This window comes from Pithys albifrons, chromosome 6 (genome assembly GCF_047495875.1).
Source record: "Pithys albifrons albifrons isolate INPA30051 chromosome 6, PitAlb_v1, whole genome shotgun sequence".
NCBI classification, from domain to species: Eukaryota; Metazoa; Chordata; class Aves; order Passeriformes; family Thamnophilidae; genus Pithys; species Pithys albifrons.
The window spans coordinates 38,860,093-38,883,119 of NC_092463.1; the positions used below are offsets into that span (position 1 = coordinate 38,860,093).

Consider the following 23,027-nt stretch of genomic DNA (forward strand, 5'->3'; position numbering starts at 1 on the left):
GCACCAATGTCATAGCGAATTTCTTCCTAGTGTCTAATTTAAACATATCTCCTGTCAGTTTAAAGCCATTTCCCTTTGTCCTGTTACTACCTGCCCAAGTAAAAGTCTTCTCTAGCTCTCTTGTAGGCCTGTTCAGGTATTGGAAAGCTGCTAGGTCTTCCCAGAGCCTTCCATTTGCTGGACTGAACAACACCAACTCTCTCAGCCTGTCTTCCTAAGAGAGGTGCTCCACCCCTCTGATCACCTTTGTGGCCCTTTTGTGAACTAATTTCAATTGTTCTGGGTCCATATTGAGTTCCCAAAAGCAAGAGCATTGCAGACATCGTGCTTTCCATTCCCAGAGTTGAGAGGTGAAGCCTGGGAGAGGTGAGCTTGCCATGGCCCTCTCTTCACTATATATTCTGACTAGTACAGATGAGTTTTGGATAAAGCACATGCACATCCACTCTCATCCTGTTCAAGTGCAAAAGTGTAAGGTTTTCCCCATAATACAACAGTAAATAATCTGGAAAGAAGAAAGGAACAAATCCTGAATACCAACAAAACAGCCAGTTCTTCAGGAGATTTGCCATGGAGCATAATCATCTGAGCATATCCAGTGCTTTAAACTGTCTCAAATTGCATGAAATTTCAGACTTAGCACTTTGATAGGCTTCCTTTGGAATCTGTAACAGTGGATTTGAATGCATCAACTATGTCACTCAGATTTTGTCTGATAGATCCCACAGAAGCAGCCATGGGAGACAATGTCCTCAGCCCAGGGAAGCTAGATTTCAGAAATGTTTCTTTCCTAAGTGATAGCAGGGGCAAAGGGCATTGTCAGGCAGGGTCAGCTCAGAGATCATTTTCATTTAAGCCTTCTGTGAAGCAGTGACTGTCAATGACAACACATTCACCATCTGTGCAAACAAGGATTTTCACCTGCAATACCCTTCAGAGGCAGTGCCTGAGTGACCTGACTTGAGAAATACATTTGCTTGAATGCCTGCTCTAATTTCCACAGCAGTCTGTTCTCTGGAGTCCCAGCTGTATAGTGACTCACTTTTAACTGGGTTTTATTTCAATGTTGTAATGAGGGGAGGAAAACTTAGTGTGATAGGGATACAATATATAGACTGAGCAAGAAATACCTTTATTTGCTGAAGATGTGTGTTATTTCAGGATATTTTCATCTAGTTTGGTAAAATGTCATTTCTAAAGAAACAACTGATGAAACAAACAACAAAGAGGAAATCCCATGCCAACTGTCAAAAGTCAAGATAACGCTCACCAGACGCACTACTAGACATGAGTAAATACTCTGCTGTTTTGGGCTTTTAAAATACGTAATCCTTCCCCCACATTTACGTGGTTAAATCAACTCACATCAAGCATGGATGTGTGCTTTTTATTGCTGAACAAGCAGAGGTTTGATTTAAAATATCTCTTCTTCATCTCATCCCAGGGATGCCCAATAGCCTTTACTCAGTGAGGTCTTGCTGCCTCAGAGTGCCAGGATTCCACCCCAATAGTACATCAGAACTGCAGAAAGCCAGTCAAGGCCCCGACGATGGATCTTTGAGGATATTTGGACACACATACTGTCTCTGCTCAACTGTCATGTTCTCCCACCAGCAAGAAAGCTGCCCATTGCCTGATTCCAATCCAGTTTTGCTCTCATGTATGCACATATCTTTAAGATCACGTGTAGTTTCTTTACTATCAGAGAGGGGCACAATGTGGTATGCATGACACTGCTGTGTGTAAGTGTTCTCTGCTGGCTCAGGTCTCTTACAGATGGATTCCGGCAGACAGTGTTATTGTGCAGTGCATCTACTGCTTTGAGGCATGATGTATTGCCATTCCTTCTGAGATCAATGTGTAGTTCTCTGCAGAGTTAAACCTTTAGCACAGGTGACAACGTTGAACATCATGTCCTACCAGACAGCTCTTTTTTACAAAGATTACAAAATTAATAATTAGAGTGGATAGCCCACAGATCACAGAATATGAACTGTAACAACTGTGTCATAACATATACTATACTGCACAATTGGCCAAAACCCCTACCAAAACCGACCTAAGAGGATGTGGAGATGACCACATAGTAATCACATGGTAACAAAACCAAACCAATGAAGAGCAAGAAGACCCCAGACTGTAATGTTGCTATTGGTCCAGACTGTCATGTGAGGGATGAGGAGTTTAGACTGTAATTGCCATGGGGTCCCTCTTGAGGCACCAAGCTTGAGCTACCAGATATAGTGACCGATCGGTGCTGACAAATCTGTCTGATTTTCAGTGCGAAAAATTTCCTTAACAAAACAGAACACAAGTAAAACTTGTATCTTGGACCAATCCCTTATTACTATTTGTTTTCCCTTCCCCAGCAAACCTGCGTGCTGCTGAACACTCTGCTCTCCAGCTGCTCCGTTCTCAACTTCAGTTTCTGTCTTCTGTCAACCAACCACCAGGATTATCTTCTTCTGTGCTCACTTGCTTTTCAGACGACTCATCCAAGTATTTATCATCTCTGCAACATAGATAATACACATTTACAAATTTACCCTTTCTAATTCCACCAAGGCCACCGCTATATTTTCTTTGTTGTTCTGATCCCTTCCCTGTTATAATCCACCAAGAAAGCATTTGGTTGTAGGCTTTCAACCTTCTCTCTGCTGTGGAAGACCAAAATCATGTTCCAGAAAGTCACATGAAATTATCTCCTTGTGGTGAGCTAGGGAAGAAGGGGATGAAGAGGATGGTCAGGCCTTGTGAGAAGACTGCTGATCTTTTAAAATCCCATAAAGTAGCTCTCACTGAATGAGGAATGTTTGAGTTTACCTCCAAAGACTCTTAGCCATGCTCTGGTGGGAATTTCTTTGCTAGAATTGCTTAGCAGATCTATGCAAGCGTGTTGGTACTTATAATTTGTAGGATAAATGTGAAGACACACAAGCATGATTTATTGATAGAGCATGAGCTATATATAGTGCCTTTAACTGTATTATTAAAACTGAAGGTAAATGATTAATGGAATGAAGAAAGGATACATAAAACTCTGGCAGTTTTAATGGGAAGCATTCCTGTCCTGTGGTGATTAAAATTGAATATATTCTGAGTATATTTTATGTCTTTCTGGCAAAAAAGGTTATTTCCTCATTTCACCCACATGCTCAGAGACACTGCGTGTGGCCGCAGATGCTGTGCAGCCTGCATGAGAGCAATCGGGGGGACAAATGCTTATGGCTGTCAGGCTTGAACACCACCCCACACTTAGGACAGGATTACTGTCCCTGGGTGCTGACCAGTTCTGTCTGGTTGAGCCTCAGAATACTTTCAGGTGAGGTATAAGTCAAGTAACACGTGTTAGTTTTGCAAAGTTCCATGCTGAGCATTCCTATGAGAAGTATTACAGAAAGGTATAAGGATGGCTTCAGCAACCACTGCCAAGGCCTCCCTGCCTTACTGTCCAGGTAGGAGAACTCAATGTATTCATGAGGTCCATGGAGAATCATTCCTAAATTCAGCACCAGCAAAACCTTGAAGTGTGAGAGACAGGCCTTCTACTCATACCAGTGCATGTGCATGGTAAAATCCGTGGTGCTCTTTTGTCCTGCCTGAAGGTGAACAGTGCAAAAATTAAAACCTTGGTTTCATATTTTGCTTCAAGCAGAGGCAGAATCCATTGATCTCAATAAATTTTGGAGCAGCCCTGCATGACCTTCCCTTTCCCAGAAGCACAAAAATCCAACAAGATGCCAAAGGACACATTAAACTTCCCACTTTGGTCAGCCAGACCTGTGGTAGTAACGTGTTCCACAGACAAAGGATTAGAAATCAGTGCTCGTGAGGTTAACCGAAAGAAACTTGAACAATTATTTCAAAGTGTTTCTTGCACTGCAAACCAGTGTAAATTGGGAATGACAATAGCGAGTGGCAGATGGTGGTGGTAGGGTAACAGTTGTTTTCAATGAAATGGAGAATTTGACCCCACATTTCTCTGCAGTCACTGCCATTCCTGAACTACATTTGACTTTAATGATTCTAGTTCCTTTAAAGAGAATAAAGCAGAGCTCCACCAGCTGATGAACTGCAGGTTGGGAGGGCAGCATCTTACAAGCACTCCAAACACCACCAGGGCTCCTTTCTGAGAATCTCTCAATGTAATTAAGAGCAGATCAGTGTATTCCTCCTGCTAGGGGCATCTATAAGCACTAGATGTAACAGCAAGAACTGTTCAAACACCTCTGCCCGAATCAGGTAGTAGGAATACATCTGATCATAGGGTTGGAATCATGATCACTCTTGGCTGTGTAATAATGGGCCATCTTCAAGTAATTTTGGTGATTCCTACTTCAAGAAGAGAATGACCTAAAATAGTGCAGTCATCAGCTTTACCATTTCAGGAAGAAGGCTGCTCATCAGAAGACATGAAACTGATGGAGATGTTTTCTGCCCAGCATTTAAAAAAATCAAAATTTTAATATCAATTTTTTATGACATAATCACAGCCCTATCTCCTTGACACTGTAGTTAAGGTTGGCTGTCAGCTGACATGAAGACCTCCATTTCTACAGATTTTTGTGCTTTCAATGACCATAATGGATAAAACTTGTTTCTGGCTGTAATTTTGCTGTAGTATTGCAGCTTTCTGAAGGGATAAGAAACTCCACTGAAAAAGTCTGTCATTTCTTACAGCATCAGGGCACTTGTGGTGAGTCCTTCCCAGACAGTGGGCCCACCTCATGCACTCCAAGCCCCCATGAGAATCTGGGCCTGTTTTCATGCTCAGAGAATTCATCTTGCCAGCATCTCATCTCTATTCATCTCACCAATGCCAATCAGTGTCTGCAGGGAGGGTGTAAGAGGACAGAGCCAGGCCTTGCTCAACGGTGCAGAGCAGTAGGACAAGGGGCAACAGGCAGGAACAGAAGAACAGAAGAACAGAAGTTCCACCTGAAGATGAGGAAGAACTTCTTTATTGTGCAGGTGATTGTGCACTGGAACAGGTTGCCCAAGAGAGGCTGTGGAGTCTCCCTTGGTGGAGATATTCCAGAACCACGTGGACAGAATCCCGGGCCACGTGCTCTGGGATGATCCTGCTTGGGCAGGGAGGTTGGACCAGATGACCCACTGCGGTCCCTTCCAACCTGACCCATTCCGTGATTCTGTAAAAAGGCTGGCAGGCAAGTGAGTACTACAGTCAGTGACCAACATGAAAATCAAAGCTCCTGCAAGGTCCAGCAGCTTTCCAGTCCTTTCCAGTGTAACACGAGTAACAAACGGGCAGACAGAAAATGAATTAGACGCACGTCCATAGAGGTTTCTGTGTCTGCTCCCCTGAAACAGGGCCTGTCCCGGGCACGGCAACAGCCCCGACTACCGACCAGGCACAGATCCTGCGTTCACACGGCGGTGTTTCGGTGTGTGCAGATCCTGGCTCTGGGATGCAGGCGGCCCGTATCCAGCGCCAGGGCACACGGCCGGGAGAGTGGCCCTCGGCAGGGACGAGCCCCGGGCGAACCCGCAGGGGCAGTTCAGCGGCGGGACTCGCCCGCAGGAGCCCCGGGCCGCCCGCAGCAGAGGGCAGCCCTAAGCAGTGTCGGCGAAATAGGGCCGAGGTTACGTCACAAAAAATGAAAAGAAAACTCAACTCGTTCAATTCCCCGTGGGGATGGAGCTGTCCGGGCGAGGACGGGCGGAAGTGACGGCGGCCGGGCGGAAGTAACTTCGGCGGGGCAGGGCGGAAGTGGTGGCGGAGGGGCGCAGTGGCGGCGCAGGTGAGGAGTTGCCCGCGGTGTGGGAGCAGCAGCAGAGATTGGCAGTATCTGCCTCAGAAGCTTAAATGCTGCTTCTGGAAAGCATTGGAAGTGGATTGCGGACCTCTGTGTCCTGTAAAGTAGTTGCCGTTCTCTCTCACACTCTGGTGCTACACTGCCTGGTGATTGGGGTCCTGCACTATCCTGACTGACCTCGCTTCTCAGGCTGATGCTTGAGCTGAAGTTGGTTCATTCAGAAGTGCATCTTGGCCCTTGGAGCAGTCTATGCCTTCATTGCCCTCTGTGCTTTTGTGTTTGCTTTCAGCCTGACTTAGGCCTGTGGTCCCAACTGCACCTGTGAAACTTCCTGCAGCACTGATGGGCTTTTCAAACAGTATCTATGGGAAGTGCAGAGCATGACAGAAAGCCATTTATGAGGCCTTTTAGCAGAGACAGGGTGAACAACAGCAGGTGATAGTGCATCCACAGAACAATCACTGAGTTGTGGAGCATAAAGGCGCTCGTGGTCCTTTGACAGCACTTCTGATCCCTTCCGTGTTTTCCTAGGACAAAATCCTTGTTGGGTTGCATATGCTGTCTGGCTGGTGGTCCCTCTTGGCAAACGGATGGTGGATGGTGAGTTTTTAAGCAGCGAGTTGCAAGATGGGAGGCAACCAGAGTGCAGGATGCTGGGGTTAGTGCTGATTATCGGGAGTTTGTGATTTCTGCTGCATGTGTTCTCTGAGCTCGGGTGGGTAAGAACTACTCCTTCTGATGGCTAGGGCAGTGTTGCTGATGTGCTTAGGAGGCTTCCAGGGGGCATGGGAAAAGGTTCCATTAGAAGGTGAACTATTTTCACTCCATTCAGTGTGTCTGTAAGTCCCATGTGTATTTAAGCCCTGACTTTGAGGAAAGGCTTCTTGGAATAATATCCAACCTCATTAGACACTGGCTACTTAGTTGGCGTCTTGTGCCTGACAGTTTTGCCGAGAAAGGAAGGCAGTTCTCAAGGCCTCCAGTGTTTTTGATGAACTTTTTTAATAGGCAGAGAGTTGGAGAAGTTTCTGCACAGCCATGTGTGGAGGAGGCTGACTGCAGAAAGATTAGCAGCACACTTTGCTTCTGACTGGGAGTTTGTGTCTGTTAATCCTGGCATCCTCCTCTTTTGGGCTTTGAAGCCTGTGATCACAGGGCATGGAACACTTGGCATCGGCTGCGTGTGGTGCTGCTTATGCATATCAAAGAGGGACCAAGCAACTGAAGTATGGCTGTGGGAGCCCGGCTGTGACAGAAAGCTCCATAAATAACCAGCAAGTAGGTGTGTGCTTATGTTAGGAGTACACAGAAAAAAAAGGAGCTGTCTGCAGCAGTTGCAATTTTTGCTATGCAGTTGTGAGGGAGGTGGGCTGAAAGGGAGTGTTTCTGCCTTCTCAGCATCAGTCAGAGCCGTGGTGCCATCCCAGGTGTTTTTGTGTCAAGTCCTTCTCTGACAGTAGCAGGGCACCGTAGCAGGGTGCTCGCTTCCCTTCCTGCCCTGAAGGAGCTTTTGCAGGTGACCATGCTCCCTAGATGTCCTTGAGAGTGTTGGTAGAGAATTTGGGCATTTTCCCTGGGTGCTGGGGAAGGCTTTCATTGTTGAGAGGGTTCCGGGAAGTTCCCCCTGTTGCTGGTTGTGCCATATGTAGGTTTGGTGTCCATGGAAGCTGTTGTTGTGGGACTCTTGAGCTGACAGCTTTCATTAAGGTCTGTGTTTTGAGATACCTGAAATGAAGCAAGGAACTGGTGACGCTGGCATTGGATGGAGAGGTTTGTTTTCTCAGTCATGAGGTGCTGCATTGAATGGTGAGTCCTTGGAAACCTTGCAACCTCTGAAAATCCCGAGGTTTCATTGAGTCTGACATGGTTGGTGGTTTTACCCTAATGCTTGATTGAATCCACGATCCAAATGTAAAACTTCCTGGCCCCCTTTGTTCTTGTAGAATCAGCAGCATCACAACAAACCAACCTTGGTCAAGAAGGAGATCCCTGAAAGTAGTAGAGTAATGCAGGTGTAGTTCATAAATCCTGCAGGAAGTAACTCTTGTGTGTGTTAGCACCTTTGCCACAAGGTACATCCCACATACTTTACAATCAGGTATGATATGAATAGTACCAGACAGAATGGTATAAGACCAGGCTTAGGGCAGTGGGTGTATGTGCACAATGATTGAACTTTGCTTTGGTCTGAGATTAAGACAGAGTTTCAGTTCCAAGCTCTGCATTTTCGCATGTGTGCAGCCTGTCCATACGGCAGATAACCGAACTTTTAAAAATCCATACCCACTTTCCTTTCTGTCTTCACAATGAATCATCACTGAGTCCTGATGGGCTTTTACAAGTGGAAGAGATCAAATATGTCCAAACTGCTACAACATACCAAGTGTGGGAGGGTGTCAGGTCTGCAGCATTAGTGCTGATCAGTGGTTCAATTAGAGTGTAATGTATTTGCAAACACTCTACGTGCTGCCTGTGAGAGATGGATTGTTGATCCCAGTCTATGGGAATAAGAGATGGAGAGTAATAGTCAGAAATATTTCCATGCCCAGTAAATGGGAGGTGGAATAGTTGCCTTCCTGGGAAGTTCTCATGTACACAGAGGTAAAAGTCTATAAATTTCCCTCTTGTCTTTAAACTTCAAACCGTCCTGAGCAGTGAATGAAGATGGTTGGAAGTAGCATGACTTCTACCAATAAGAGGACAGTGGAAGAGTGAGAGAGAACTAAAGCAGGAGAACCATGTCAGGAAGCAAAACGTTTTTCACCTGGGAGATTTGAATGAGGAGAGCAAACAGAGTCAGTGATTGTGTTGTCCCTGTCCATGTGGACGGGCTCCTGCATCCTGCCAGGGATGGTAGTGCTAGGATCTGGAGAAGGTGGTGTTCCGGTGGGGTTACTCTGTTGGCAGGAGTTGAAGTGTATCTATATAGGCAGAATACATTGTTGGCCATCCCGATGCCACAACAGTGAGACCAACCTAAACAGAAATAATTACTCACTGGAAAATTTAGAATTCCAGATTCCATCAGAAGAGTGTCATACTAAACCATCCGAGGTAAACTTCCTCATTACATGTTGGAGAGGAGGAATGGTGTGTTTCCCTGAAATCTTGACTACTGTTCAGCAAGTTAAAATCCCTGGAAAGAAGGAGCTACAACATGGCCTCAGTCTACTGGTATTTTGAAGAATGCACATCCCAAATTTCTTCATCATAGCACGTGTCCTTTACAATTTAACATTCCAAAGGAACACCTGGGACTGGACCCCCATCTGTGAAGAAGCCTTAAAATTGTTAATCTTTGAGGCTGGGATATATCAGGTATCACGCTTTAGGATCATTATATCTGACTGATCCACTTCATCAAATCATAGAATAAGAAAACTTTAAGGGGTTGGAAAGCATCTTAAAGTCATCTAATCCCAACCCTGCCAGTGTTTGCAGGGACACCTCCCACTAGATCAGGTTGCTCAAGGGCTTGTCCAGCCTGAGTGAACACTGCCAGGGTTGGGGCAGCGTGATGTGCATTCACATCATTACTGCCATCCACCTCAGACAGAGGAGGGAGCACCTGAAATGCTCCAAATAGAAGAACCACCTTGCAATCAACTGGACAAGGAGCCTCCCTCATCTTATATAAAATCGACCCTGCAATTTGAGCCCCATCTGAAAAACATATTTTTCACTGATGGGTCCTCCAGAGGAAAGGGAAATACTGAGTGGTGGCCCTGTATGATTGAGGGGCCTGAATCATAATGAAGGGAGAAGGAAGTGCTCAGATGGGAGAATTGGTAGCCGTGTGCAGTGTGATTAAGAGAGGCTGAAACTAAAAAAATGTAGTGTTTATTTATACACTCTTGTGCTGTTTTTAAGGGGTGTACTGGATGGCTCCTGTACTGGATGGCTCCTGTTTTGTGAACGAACCCATGGGAAGTCAATTGGGTACCCAGTGTGCCAGCAAGAGAAATGGGAAGACATCCTAAATGCAGCTAAGCAGAAGTCTTTCTTAGTGGGATGGATTGCTGCTCACCAGAAGAGGGATCACCTCTTGAATAATCAGGTAGATTAACTGACCCATGTGGCAGTGAAGGGAGAAGAATTAAAATGTAAGCAGCTGTTAGAGGGATTACATGTAAAGGGAGGCCATTCAGGAGTTAAAGATCTGTATAAGGGAGCTGGAAACAGAGAGTGGCCTGTCACTTGGGAACTGTGAAACTCAGTCATCTCAGCCTGTGCCAGTGTTGTACACAACTAGAGAAACACCCTCCCTTGCAGGAGACTGTCCTTCACTTATGACATGGAAAAGGCCTCTGGGAGACCTGGCAGGTGGACTAAGGCCTTTCCTGAAGTCAGAGGGAAAGCAGTGTGTTCCCATGGGCGTGGAAGTAATGTCAGGACTCACTCAAGCTGAGGCAGTAGTAGGAGCAACTGGGGAGAGCACTGTAAAGGGACTGAAGCTGTGGTTTAGTTATTTGCCATGGCCCAAATCCCTCCAATCTGACAATGGTAGTCACTTTACTGCTTGGGTGCTACAGGAGTGGGGCAGAGGGAATCAAGTGGATCTTTCACACCCCATACTACCCCCAGGCAAATGGTACTGTTGAGTGCACCAATGGGCTCTTGTAGAGGGCCCCGAAACCTCAAGAATCTGGATGACCACAGTGGGTGCAATATAGAGTCAGTATCTGCTGGGAATTTAAGGGGTGCCCATGACTCACAGATTTGGGAAGGACTCTCCCCACCTGGGTGGGTCCTTCGAGCCTGTGCACCCTTTGACTCCTCAGGTTCATCTGCCATGGCCGAGCGAGCTTGGATGGTGACAGTGAAGTCCTCAGGACTAGAACCTACAGCCCCCAGTATTCCCAGGAGGTCTCCCATCCAAGTACTAACCAGGGCTGACCCTGCTCAGCTTCCGAGATCTGATGGGATCGGGCCATGGCAGACGAACCTTAGGAGTTAAAGGGTGGGGCCAGTTCTGCGCACGCTGTGCCTCACCTAAAAAATCCACTGCACAGGCTCAAAGGACACACGTGGGTAGAGCCCTTCCCAAATCTTTCTTCCAAGCCTAGCCATGATGATGGTCATGATGATGATGATGATGACTCACAGTCTTTTGTCTTCAATCCTCACCCTCCTCCCTGTGATAAAAGAAGCCAAAGACCCTGCAAATCCTCTCCATTAGCCAGGACAACTGGTTTTGGTAGAATTATCAAGAGTAGGATTGGTACCTCTGACCTTTAGAAGGCCACTTAACCTGTATGTCTAGGTGGTTACTAATGGTTCCCTCCTTTTAATCATGTTTTGTTCTTATGCCCGTATATATTTTACAGATTACCTGAAATCCACTGCTGGGCCTACGCTTTCAACTGTTGAGTGGATGGACCATTTTGTGTATTTTTAGCTTGATTTTACTAAGCCTATTTTGCCTTTTTACCAGAACAAAATGGTGTGGGAAAAGTTTTTACTCTTATTTTATGGATGTACAATTTTGTCTCAATTGATTGAGAGTGAGGATACTCAATCAAATTTAGCTTGGGAATTGATACAAGGATTTATGCATATTTGGAATCATACAAATCAAGGAATATGTATTAACCTCCCCAACTCTGCATCAGATGGGCTTAGATTTATGATGATTTGGTTAAATTTTTCAGAAATACTAACGAGAGAACTGGATAATCTTAAAAAAACAGGCGGAAACGTTACCTGGGGAATGGTTGAGTCCCCCTTCCTAGACCAGAAGGAAGGACAACAATGGGCTGCAAATGGGACATGGGTAGAATACAAGAAAGCCTTTTACCAGCTTCCACACAACTCTACCTGGAACCATTTATGGAATCAAACATGTTATCGATCATTAGACACTAACCCTGCTCAGACATTGCACAATGTCACTTCTATCCCTTGCACAGTGGTACCATGGTGGGATTCTCCTGTTGAGGGTGAGTTTTTTGAACATGAGTACAATTTACGTTGGGATGCAGGATGGTGTATACAAATCCCCAATGACCCAGGCACTGCACACCAAGTTAACCAAACAAATTATGAGTGGGCCTGGTCCCTGAAACAAATCTTTGACCCCATATCTCCCCTACAATGGGCCTCCAGGGCCCCGACAGAGGAAACAGTGGAATGGGAAGTGGAAAAACCGGACTGTAAGGACCAGGAGACCACATTACCTAATGGAGAGAGCATCTGCTGGAAAATGAGGAACAGGAGAAGCATTAGCCAAAGTAAATCGGAGACCTCCTTTCTGAATTGTTTCCGTATATTAGATTGTACCACTGGAGCCGGTGAACCTATAGAAACCTGGTACATCTCGGAGCTGAGAACTTTTATCCGGGACATGTGTACCTGTTGGGGTTATCCCAACTATGGCTATCTAAATCGAGACACCCGATGCAATGGGTCTTATGAAAATTCAGAGACGGCTCTATCCTGTGGTATTCCCGTTACACATGGTCCAGACCCAAGAACAGTTTTGAATTCAAGTAATGAAGCACAGGAAGTTCCCAGAGGTGACCTTTATCAGTGTTCACAAGCCAAATATCCAGCTCCAAGGGGAACAGTATGGGCATGTTCAGATGGGAAAATGTATTCCCACTTGAACATGTATGATATGGCTGGACTCCAGTGTACTATTGGGTTTCCTACCATGTGTCCATCTAAAACGTTCAATTATACCCTTTATCGTAACAAAAAGGTGCGGAGAGAAATGCACAATCCAGCAGATGTAAAAGGGTGGATTGGGGGCATTCAAGTCCCTGACTATTATACCTGGGGACAAAACATTGCTTTAGACTTAGAATCTATTTTTGTGCCCAGTGCAGTCAACCAATGGCATCAATATGACTTGGAGAACATAACTAGGCAAATCCATGTGTTGAGCAGTTGGACTGAACGTGCCTTTGGGGAACTGAATTTGCAGGTCCAACAGGTCCCGAAAATGGCTTTGCAGAACCGATTAGCCTTAGATATGATGTTGTTGAAAGAGCACGGAGTATGTGGGATGCTAAACCTAACGGATAGAGAATGCTGTGTCACTGTTCATAATGCTGCCACCACCATGGAAGAAGCGCGTCAAAAGATGAAGGAGATTGCTGACCAAATGGGAGAACTGTTTCAAGCAATGCAACCAAAGGAATAGTTTGATGAACTGAGCCCAGATCATGGATCACATAGATACTAAAGTGCCTTGGACTTAAAGGATGGGGAAAGTAACATGTACACGTGTGGATTTTTGATTTTGATGAAAGGTCAGGAAGTCATGAAACTGCTTGTGGCAAGTTATAAGAAGAGGATGCATGAGATTGTTGGGACTTGCAAGAAGACTGACAACATCATAAAATAAAAAAATCCCATAAAGTAGCTCTCATTGAAATGAGGAATGTTTGAGTTCACCTCCAAAGACTTAGCTGTGCTCTGGTGGGAATTTCTTTGCTAGAATTGCTTAGCAGATCTATGCAAGTGTGTTGGTACTTATAATTTGTAGGATAAATATGAAGACACACAAGCATGATTTATTGATAGAGCATGAGCTATATATAGTGCCTTTAACTGTATTATTAAAACTGAAGGTACATTATTAATGGAATGAAGAAAAGATACATAAAACTCTGGCAGTTTTAATGGGAAGCATTCCTGTCCCGTGGTGATTAAAACTGAACATATTCTGAGTATATTTTATGTCTTTCTGGCAAAAAAGGTTATTTCCTCATTTCACCCACATGCTCAGAGACACTGCGTGTGGCCGCAGATGCTGTGCAGCCTGCATGAGAGCAATCGGGGGGACAAATGCTTATGGCCGTCAGGCTTGAACACCACCCCACACTTAGGACAGGATTACTGTCCCTGGGTGCTGACCAGTTCTGTTGAGCCTCAGAGTACTTTCAGGTGAGGTATAACTCAAGTAGGGTGGTCCCGTGGTGTAAAGGAGAGCACTCTGGACTCTGAATCCCAAGGACCTGAGTTCGAGTCTCAGTGGGGACCGTCTCCTGGCAGTTCAATGCCTCCTTGCCATCCCATCCCGTCAGATCTTGGATGCTCAGCAGGGTCAGCCCCGGTTAGTACCGGGTGCTGTGACAGTCCCGAGGACTTCACTGTCACTGTCCAAGCTCGCTCGGCTGTGGCAGATGAACCTTAGGACTTAAACGGTGGGGCCAGTTCTGCGCATGCTGTGCCTCACCTAAAAAATCCACTGCGCAGGCTGAAAGGGCACACCCACGTGGGGAGAGCCCTGCCCAAATCTGCGTTCGCAAAGCCTGGCCATACAACTGAAGTTAACGTGTTAAATTTTGCAAAGTTCCGTGCTGAGCATTCCCATGGGAAGTATTACAGAAACATACAGGCTGGCTTCAGAAGAAAGCAAGAGATAGAGGTAATGTTTTTTATTATCAGAATCAGAGGATTACTCAAGCAGAGCAAAATTCAACTTGCAATTGGTTATGTCTCCATAGACATCTCCCTTGGGTTTGAGAGGAAAAGATGGGCAGGTCGCTCTGAAGAACGGTAACTCAAACAGGGCCTTTCATGACTCAGACCACTGGCTCAGTTAAAGACACATAGGGTCAAATATTGTGGAACAGCTTTAGGGTATCTTTTTTCACTCAATGAATAGTCATTTGTTTACACCATTTGCATACTAAGAACATTAGTAAGGTCAAAGCGACCTTACAACTAATTGTTAAATTGCCTGGATTGAGAACAGCTCAGCCTCAAAGGGCTGTCAGTCTGAACAGTCCCATGGTTAACCCAAAGACATTCCAATGCAACCACTGCCAAGGCCTCTCTGCCTTTCTGTCCAAGCATAAGAACTGAAATATGTTCATGGGGTCCAAGGTAAATTAGTCCTATATTTAACCCCAGTACAGCCTCAGGGTGATTGAGAGGGGTCTTCTACTTGCACCACTGCATCTGCCAAACCGTTTTGTAAAATCCATGGTGTTCTCTTACTTGGTCTGAAGATGAACAGAAATATAAAGATTTTTGTGCTTTCAATGACCATAATGGATAAAACTTGTTTCTGGCTGTAATTTTGCTGTAGTATTGCAGCTTTCTGAAGGGATAAGAAACTCCACTGAAAAAGTCTGTCATTTCTTACAGCATCAGGGCACTTGTGGTGAGTCCTTCCCAGACAGTGGGCCCACCTCATGCACTCCAAGCCCCCATGAGAATCTGGGCCTGTTTTCATGCTCAGAATTCATCTTGCCAGCATCTCATCTCTATTCATCTCACCAATGCCAATCAGTGTCTGCAGGGAGGGTGTAAGAGGACAGAGCCAGGCCTTGCTCAACGGTGCAGAGCAGTAGGACAAGGGGCAACAGGCAGGAACAGAAGAACAGAACAGAAGTTCCACCTGAAGATGAGGAAGAACTTCTTTATTGTGCAGGTGATTGTGCACTGGAACAGGTTGCCCAAGAGAGGCTGTGGAGTCTCCCTTGGTGGAGATATTCCAGAACCATGTGGACAGAATCCCGGGCCACGTGCTCTGGGATGATCCTGCTTGGGCAGGGAGGTTGGACCAGATGACCCACTGCGGTCCCTTCCAACCTGACCCATTCCGTGATTCTGTAAAAAGGCTGGCAGGCAAGTGAGTACTACAGTCAGTGACCAACATGAAAATCAAAGCTCCTGCAAGGTCCAGCAGCTTTCCAGTCCTTTCCAGTGTAACACGAGTAACAAACGGGCAGACAGAAAATGAATTAGACGCACGTCCATAGAGGTTTCTGTGTCTGCTCCCCTGAAACAGGGCCTGTCCCGGGCACGGCAACAGCCCCGACTACCGACCAGGCACAGATCCTGCGTTCACACGGCGGTGTTTCGGTGTGTGCAGACCCTGGCTCTGGGATGCAGGCGGCCCGTATCCAGCGCCAGGGCACACGGCCGGGAGAGTGGCCCTCGGCAGGGACGAGCCCCGGGCGAACCCGCAGGGGCAGTTCAGCGGCGGGACTCGCCCGCAGGAGCCCCGGGCCGCCCGCAGCAGAGGGCAGCCCTAAGCAGTGTCGGCGAAATAGGGCCGAGGTTACCTCACAATAAATGAAAAGAAAACTCAACTCGTTCAATTTCCTCCGGGGACGGAGCTGTCCGGGGGAGGGCGGGCGGAAGTGACGGCGGCCGGGCGGAAGTAACTTCGGCGGGGCAGGGCGGAAGTGATGGCGGAGGGGCGCAGTGGCGCAGTGGCGGCGCAGGTGAGGAGTTGCCCGCGGTGTGGGAGCAGCGGGACCTCCCAGTCCCGCCCGGTCGATGGTGGGCTGAGTCTCACTCGGGGAAGCCCGCACGGCCCCAGCGCTTTGCCTTTACTCTCGTGTAAAGAGGAGCACGGCTTCAAACGCCGCGCGGCCCCGGGGGTAGCGGCCGAGCCCTCTGCGCATGGAGGTGCTTTGGCGTCTGCCCTGCTGGTCCCTCCCTGCCCCCATCAGAGAGGCCTCGCCAGGCCGAATCTCCGTTTGCGTGTTTAAGATTTCGCATCATTCTCGTTTTGGGAAAACCCATGCGGGCAGTGAACGCGGTGGGCGCATCGAGGTGCATTAGCTCTTTGGTCTGTTAATAGCAGCTTGTTGCTTTTTATGTTTTGCTGTGCTGGTACCTGTTTATTGCAGAGACTTTTGGGGCAAGCTGTGCACAGCAGCGTTTCTGGAGGCAGGGTGCTGTATGCACGTACACGGTGTGTGCCCGACCGATAGAGTCACAGTCACCGAGCCTTAAGTGGCCAATGAGAGATGAGGAGCGTCTTTGAAGAGAATTTTTGCAGTTCTTGTCTCTGTTGACTTGGGCATTTCTTCTGGGAGAAGTGTCTTTACAGGTATCTGCCTTCTCTATAGCAGCTAAAACTTGCTGCTTGTGTTGTGAAGTCTATGTGTTTTAGACTGTTGGTCATTATAATATTGTGTGCAGAAAGGGTTTTCATGACAGAACAATGCATGCACATCACCATTTTGCAAAGGAGCCAGTAATTCTCAGTGAGGCTTTTGTTGATGTCTAATCGAGAGTGGTGAGATTGTACCTTTCCACTGACTGGTGAGCTGCCCGGGAGAGACTGAAAGATAATTCACTCCTAACTTCTTACCTCAGCCAACACGGTCTGAAGAAAGAGGTTAATTTGAGACACTGATTGTGACAGCAGGACCTTGTATTCTTTCTTCAGCCAAATCTGGTAACTTTACCAAAAGAATGCAAAGTTATAGATTGGAGGATGGGTGAAAAATCCTTCCTTAGGGGCCAGAAATTACAGTAGCAGTCAGAGATGATTCTTTGCGTCTACATATACTTGCTAACTTTTCTCTTTCGACCGTCTAGTTCACAGATGTTGTTGTCAAGTAAGTTAGTCCTTGGGCTGTTGGACTCTACTGCTGTGGAAATAAAATGCATTGTAAATGCAGATGAGCTAGAAAAAATTAAAAAGCCTAGCTGTATAGAATTATATCAAGAAAGTACAGTTTTTGTAGCCCAGTGGAAGCTGTGAAAAGCTTCCACAGGATTGGACGGATACTTTGCTCAAACAAATGTTATGCCTGAATCTTAAATTGTTTTATGTCTACTGAGAGTAGTAGCAGAGGTTGCCCTAGAAGCTTAAATGCTGCTTCTGGAAAGCATTGGAAGTGGATTGCGGACCTCTGTTTCCTGTAAAGTAGTTGCCGTTCTCTCTCACACTCTGGTGCTACACTGCCTGGTGATTGGGGTCCTGCACTATCCTGACTGACCTCGCTTCTCAGGCTGATGCTTGAGCTGAAGTTGATTCATTCAGAAGTGCATCTTGGCCCTTGGAGCAGTCTATGCCTTCATTGCCCTCTGTGCTTTTGTGTTTGTTTTCAGCCTGACTTAGGCCTGTGGTCCCAACTGCACCTGTGAAACTTCCTGCAGCACTGATGGGCTTTTCAAACAGTATCTGTGGGAAGTGCAGAGCATGACAGAAAGCCATTTATGAGGCCTTTTAGCAGAGACAGGGTGAACAACAGCAGGTGATAGTGCATCCACAGAACAATCACTGAGTTGTGGAGCATAAAGGCGCTCGTGGTCCTTTGACAGCACTTCTGATCCCTTCCGTGTTTTCCTAGGACAAAATCCTTGTTGGGTTGCATATGCTGTCTGGCTGGTGGTCCCTCTTGGCAAACGGATGGTGGATGGTGAGTTTTTAAGCAGCGAGTTGCAAGATGGGAGGCAACCAGAGTGCAGGATGCTGGGGTTAGTGTTGATTATCGGGAGTTTGTGATTTCTGCTGCATGTGTTCTCTGAGCTCGGGTGGGTAAGAACTACTCCTTCTGATGGCTAGGGCAGTGTTGCTGATGTGCTTAGGAGGCTTCCAGGGGGCATGGGAAAAGGTTCCATTAGAAGGTGAACTATTTTCACTCCATTCAGTGTGTCTGTAAGTCCCATGTGTATTTAAGCCCTGACTTTGAGGAAAGGCTTCTTGGAATAATATCCAACCTCATTAGACACTGGCTACTTAGTTGGCGTCTTGTGCCTGACAGTTTTGCCGAGAAAGGAAGGCAGTTCTCAAGGCCTCCAGTGTTTTTGATGAACTTTTTTAATAGGCAGAGAGTTGGAGAAGTTTCTGCACAGCCATGTGTGGAGGAGGCTGACTGCAGAAAGATTAGCAGCACACTTTGCTTCTGACTGGGAGTTTGTGTCTGTTAATCCTGGCATCCTCCTCTTTTGGGCTTTGAAGCCTGTGATCACAGGGCATGGAACACTTGGCATCGGCTGCGTGTGGTGCTGCTTATGCATATCAAAGAGGGACCAAGCAACTGAAGTATGGCTGTGGGAGCCCGGCTGTGACAGAAAGCTCCATAAATAACCAGCAAGTAGGTGTGTGCTTATGTTAGGAGTACACAGAAAAAAAAGGAGCTGTCTGCAGCAGTTGCAATTTTTGCTATGCAGTTGTGAGGGAGGTGGGCTGAAAGGGAGTGTTTCTGCCTTCTCAGCATCAGTCAGAGCCGTGGTGCCATCCCAGGTGTTTTTGTGTCAAGTCCTTCTCTGACAGTAGCAGGGCACCGTAGCAGGGTGCTCGCTTCCCTTCCTGCCCTGAAGGAGCTTTTGCAGGTGACCATGCTCCCTAGATGTCCTTGAGAGTGTTGGTAGAGAATTTGGGCATTTTCCCTGGGTGCTGGGGAAGGCTTTCATTGTTGAGAGGGTTCCGGGAAGTTCCCCCTGTTGCTGGTTGTGCCATATGTAGGTTTGGTGTCCATGGAAGCTGTTGTTGTGGGACTCTTGAGCTGACAGCTTTCATTAAGGTCTGTGTTTTGAGATACCTGAAATGAAGCAAGGAACTGGTGACGCTGGCATTGGATGGAGAGGTTTGTTTTCTCAGTCATGAGGTGCTGCATTGAATGGTGAGTCCTTGGAAACCTTGCAACCTCTGAAAATCCCGAGGTTTCATTGAGTCTGACATGGTTGGTGGTTTTACCCTAATGCTTGATTGAATCCACGATCCAAATGTAAAACTTCCTGGCCCCCTTTGTTCTTGTAGAATCAGCAGCATCACAACAAACCAACCTTGGTCAAGAAGGAGATCCCTGAAAGTAGTAGAGTAATGCAGGTGTAGTTCATAAATCCTGCAGGAAGTAACTCTTGTGTGTGTTAGCACCTTTGCCACAAGGTACATCCCACATACTTTACAATCAGGTATGATATGAATAGTACCAGACAGAATGGTATAAGACCAGGCTTAGGGCAGTGGGTGTATGTGCACAATGATTGAACTTTGCTTTGGTCTGAGATTAAGACAGAGTTTCAGTTCCAAGCTCTGCATTTTCGCATGTGTGCAGCCTGTCCATACGGCAGATAACCGAACTTTTAAAAATCCATACCCACTTTCCTTTCTGTCTTCACAATGAATCATCACTGAGTCCTGATGGGCTTTTACAAGTGGAAGAGATCAAATATGTCCAAACTGCTACAACATACCAAGTGTGGGAGGGTGTCAGGTCTGCAGCATTAGTGCTGATCAGTGGTTCAATTAGAGTGTAATGTATTTGCAAACACTCTACGTGCTGCCTGTGAGAGATGGATTGTTGATCCCAGTCTATGGGAATAAGAGATGGAGAGTAATAGTCAGAAATATTTCCATGCCCAGTAAATGGGAGGTGGAATAGTTGCCTTCCTGGGAAGTTCTCATGTACACAGAGGTAAAAGTCTATAAATTTCCCTCTTGTCTTTAAACTTCAAACCGTCCTGAGCAGTGAATGAAGATGGTTGGAAGTAGCATGACTTCTACCAATAAGAGGACAGTGGAAGAGTGAGAGAGAATTAAAGCAGGAGAACCATGTCAGGAAGCAAAACGTTTTTCACCTGGGAGATTTGAATGAGGAGAGCAAACAGAGTCAGTGATTGTGTTGTCCCTGTCCATGTGGATGGGCTCCTGCATCCTGCCAGGGATGGTAATGCTAGGATCTGGAGAAGGTCGTATGCTGGAGGGGAGATGTTTCTGTGATTTTGTGCATCTGATTTCTTTGTTGATGTTAATAATTTAGTAAGTCAAATCTATTGTCTTGCACCACGTCCTACTCTGGCTTTGCAAATCCCAGGCCATGCTCTTGTGGTTCTGTCAGTGATGAACTCTTTGGCAGGCTTTCTGCTGGATGGACACCATTCTTCTCCCAGCAGACTGGTAGGCCAGGTCTTGGCTTGTCTAGTAGTGTGTTGCTCAGCAATGAAGTACGAGGCAAATAGTTTATCTTGGACTCTTGTTCATCTAGTTATGTCCTGAGGTGATCCTGAGGTAAGGTGGCTGTAATATGTACAGGAACATAAGAGGGGGACAAAAATTAATAGTTTTCCTATGCTATCCTCATGCTATCCCCAGGAATTCCAGTTCTGTAACCGGTCTTGAAGAAGTTCTATGTGAATAGCACGGAGAGCTGGGCTGCAATAGCAAGAAGGCAGGATGTTATCAAGACCAAAACCTGGGGAGTCTGAGGCAGACCTGCTGCACTTTCAAAACCAGTTCTTGGCAGCCAGAGCATCACCTGCGGTGAAGATTGTGAAGAAAGCAGATAAGAGGAAGGGGGAGGAAGGGAGCATGGATGCTGAAAGACCCCAACTACAGGACAGCAGGGATGTAGTCATGTTGGATGGTAAATTCTCTTCTGAACTTCTTTAAGATTATCTGTCCCTTTCATGTTCTTTACTGCTTGCCTTTCACCTCTCCGTCAACTCAGTGCTGCTTTTGACCTACATTTGTGTCCTCCTTGCAGTATTGTTTGTTCTTAGCCTTGTTAGAAAATGCACTGGTCCAATGTTACTAGCATCCAGTAGAACCACCTTTGTTGCCTTTGTCCACATTTATCAGCTGACTCTGGTGCCTTACCAGTAAGAGGTGTTTTCTGTGATATGTACTGGTTGGGCACCCACTGCTTATTTTGCCACCTATCCAGACCATGTTCTCAGTGTCTGAGATTTTTGGTTCTGCTATCAGCTCCAGCTTTCAGCCAGCAGGTCTGGCTTGCTATTGTTTTCTCCATCAGTAGTAACTGTAACACTTTTGTCATGTGCTTGATAATGTCAGAAGCTCAAGGTGCTTTTTTAAAAGCAACCATTTACATTTTTTTAAAAGCAGGAATTTAAATCTTTCAGTTATTAGTTTCAGATAGAGGGATTATGGTCTGTTCATTGCAAGTGAAAAGAAGACTTTGACTTGTTCATGATCATACAAATCCCCCACTGTTAGGGCTGGCAGTGGAAATACACTTTTCTGGGCCTGAGCACAACCTGCAAGGGCAGTATTCATTTCTGTACAGCTTTGCTTCTTCCCTTAGTGCTTGCAGTCAGTCCTTAGTACCCTTTCCTGCTTACAGAACTCTTTGACAAGACCTTGTGGCAATACATAAATAATAAAAGTCTCAAGCATGTTTCTCTCCGCTACCCAGTGCAATTCAAAGACAGAGGACTTGTAATTGTTTTATTGCTTCCTCATCTTCATTTCCCACCAGAGTAGTAATAGGAGCTATTAGGGGGCCTTGGTCTGGTACCTGATGCACAATGGTTATGTAAGTAACTTGACTGCTTTTTTTTTTATTTGTTACTTTTTCTCCCTAGATTTTCCTGATATTCTCCCACCTCTAACTCCAGCTCCTCCAAAAAAGTCCAAGACCAGAAGTGCTTATGTCCACTTTGAGGATGAAGATCCAGAGGAACGACTGGAAAGTCATGATCAACACATTACAGCAGTCTTCAGCAAAATTATTGTATGTTGTTTTTTTTTTTGTGATGATCTAGTGAGTTGATTTTTGAATGCTGTGAACTGAGCAGGGATGAAGGTCTCTGTTGCTTCTTCTTATTTCTACAGTGTAGTGAAGCAGCACTGTAGACCAGTGTTCTGGAGCACTTTGAAAGAAAAAGCTCTTTGGGTATATTTTTGGTGTCAGTTAAATATGGATTCAAATCTTCTTTCCAGCCCAAGCTGCCTACAGGTCACACTGCTTGCATTCAGGCATGTGCTGTAGTGTAGATTTGAGTAAGTTTCTGGACTGGGGATATTTTCATTGCTCTGCACTGGCCCAGGTTTTCCTTTATCTGATTCTGTGTGGAGTTTATCAGCCCAGCCTTTTGGAAAACAGCTTGCTTTGGCTCTAAAGCACAAGATATTCTGAGCCTGATGGTGATGTGAAGTGCCGAGCTGAGAGATTTTGAGTCTGCTTTCAGCTAAATGATACAAACATGTCTGGCTGTTGCAATGGTTTCTACACGGTTTGAATTTTTTTCTTCAGGAGCGAGACACCAGTGCAGTAGCAGTGACTGTGCCAGTGCCCACAGGAGACCCATTTCCAAGGTCATTTCACCGCTCTGAGATAAAAAGTGAGGTAAGATTGGGAGCAGATGTTTTATGGTACCTTCATTAACATTTAAAATTTTTCCACAGTAAAGCCTAATGCTTGAGGGAACTCGGTAAGTCTCAAAACAACTGACTTGGTTTGCTGGAGATCATGACTTAGTTCAACATATCTCTGCTATTGCCACCTTAGTGTAGGAGAAAGTTCTTCTTCCAAGTTGCCATTTAGTAGGCACTCGAAACCCTACAGTTAAATAACATTGGAATTATTTTGGGTTAGGAAAAACGTGACCCCCTTCAGCTAACTTAAGTAAGGTGGATTAAATCTGCACTGCTCTAATAGAATTGATCCTGTTCTGCTTGTTTTTCTCGGAGAAACAATCTCTTGTTGATTTGTCCACCAGGTTTGATTAAGTCTGTTCTTATTGAAGTTGCACCTAATTTCTCCTGGCATGACTTTTGAGTATGGTTGTACAGATCATCTTTTG

General features: G+C 46.0%; 1 protein-coding gene across 4 annotated transcripts in view; it reads left to right on the plus strand.

Annotated features, from left to right (window-relative positions):
• Positions 1–5,724: 5,724 nt before the first annotated feature.
• Positions 5,725–23,027, plus strand: part of RPAP1 (RNA polymerase II associated protein 1) — a 51,879-nt gene continuing 34,576 nt past the window's right edge. For 2 of the 4 annotated variants that reach the window (XM_071558388.1, XM_071558391.1), the window contains exons 1-4: positions 15,915–15,961; positions 20,575–20,845; positions 21,807–21,955; positions 22,478–22,570. In XM_071558388.1, coding sequence (XP_071414489.1) covers positions 20,656–20,845; positions 21,807–21,955; positions 22,478–22,570 — 432 coding nt within the window. In that variant the 5' untranslated portion in view covers positions 15,915–15,961; positions 20,575–20,655. Of the gene's footprint in view, positions 5,763–15,914; positions 15,962–16,272; positions 16,296–17,827; positions 17,897–20,574; positions 20,846–21,806; positions 21,956–22,477; positions 22,571–23,027 lie in introns of those variants that run through there. The other 2 variants (XM_071558390.1, XM_071558389.1) reach the window with 2 other exon arrangements.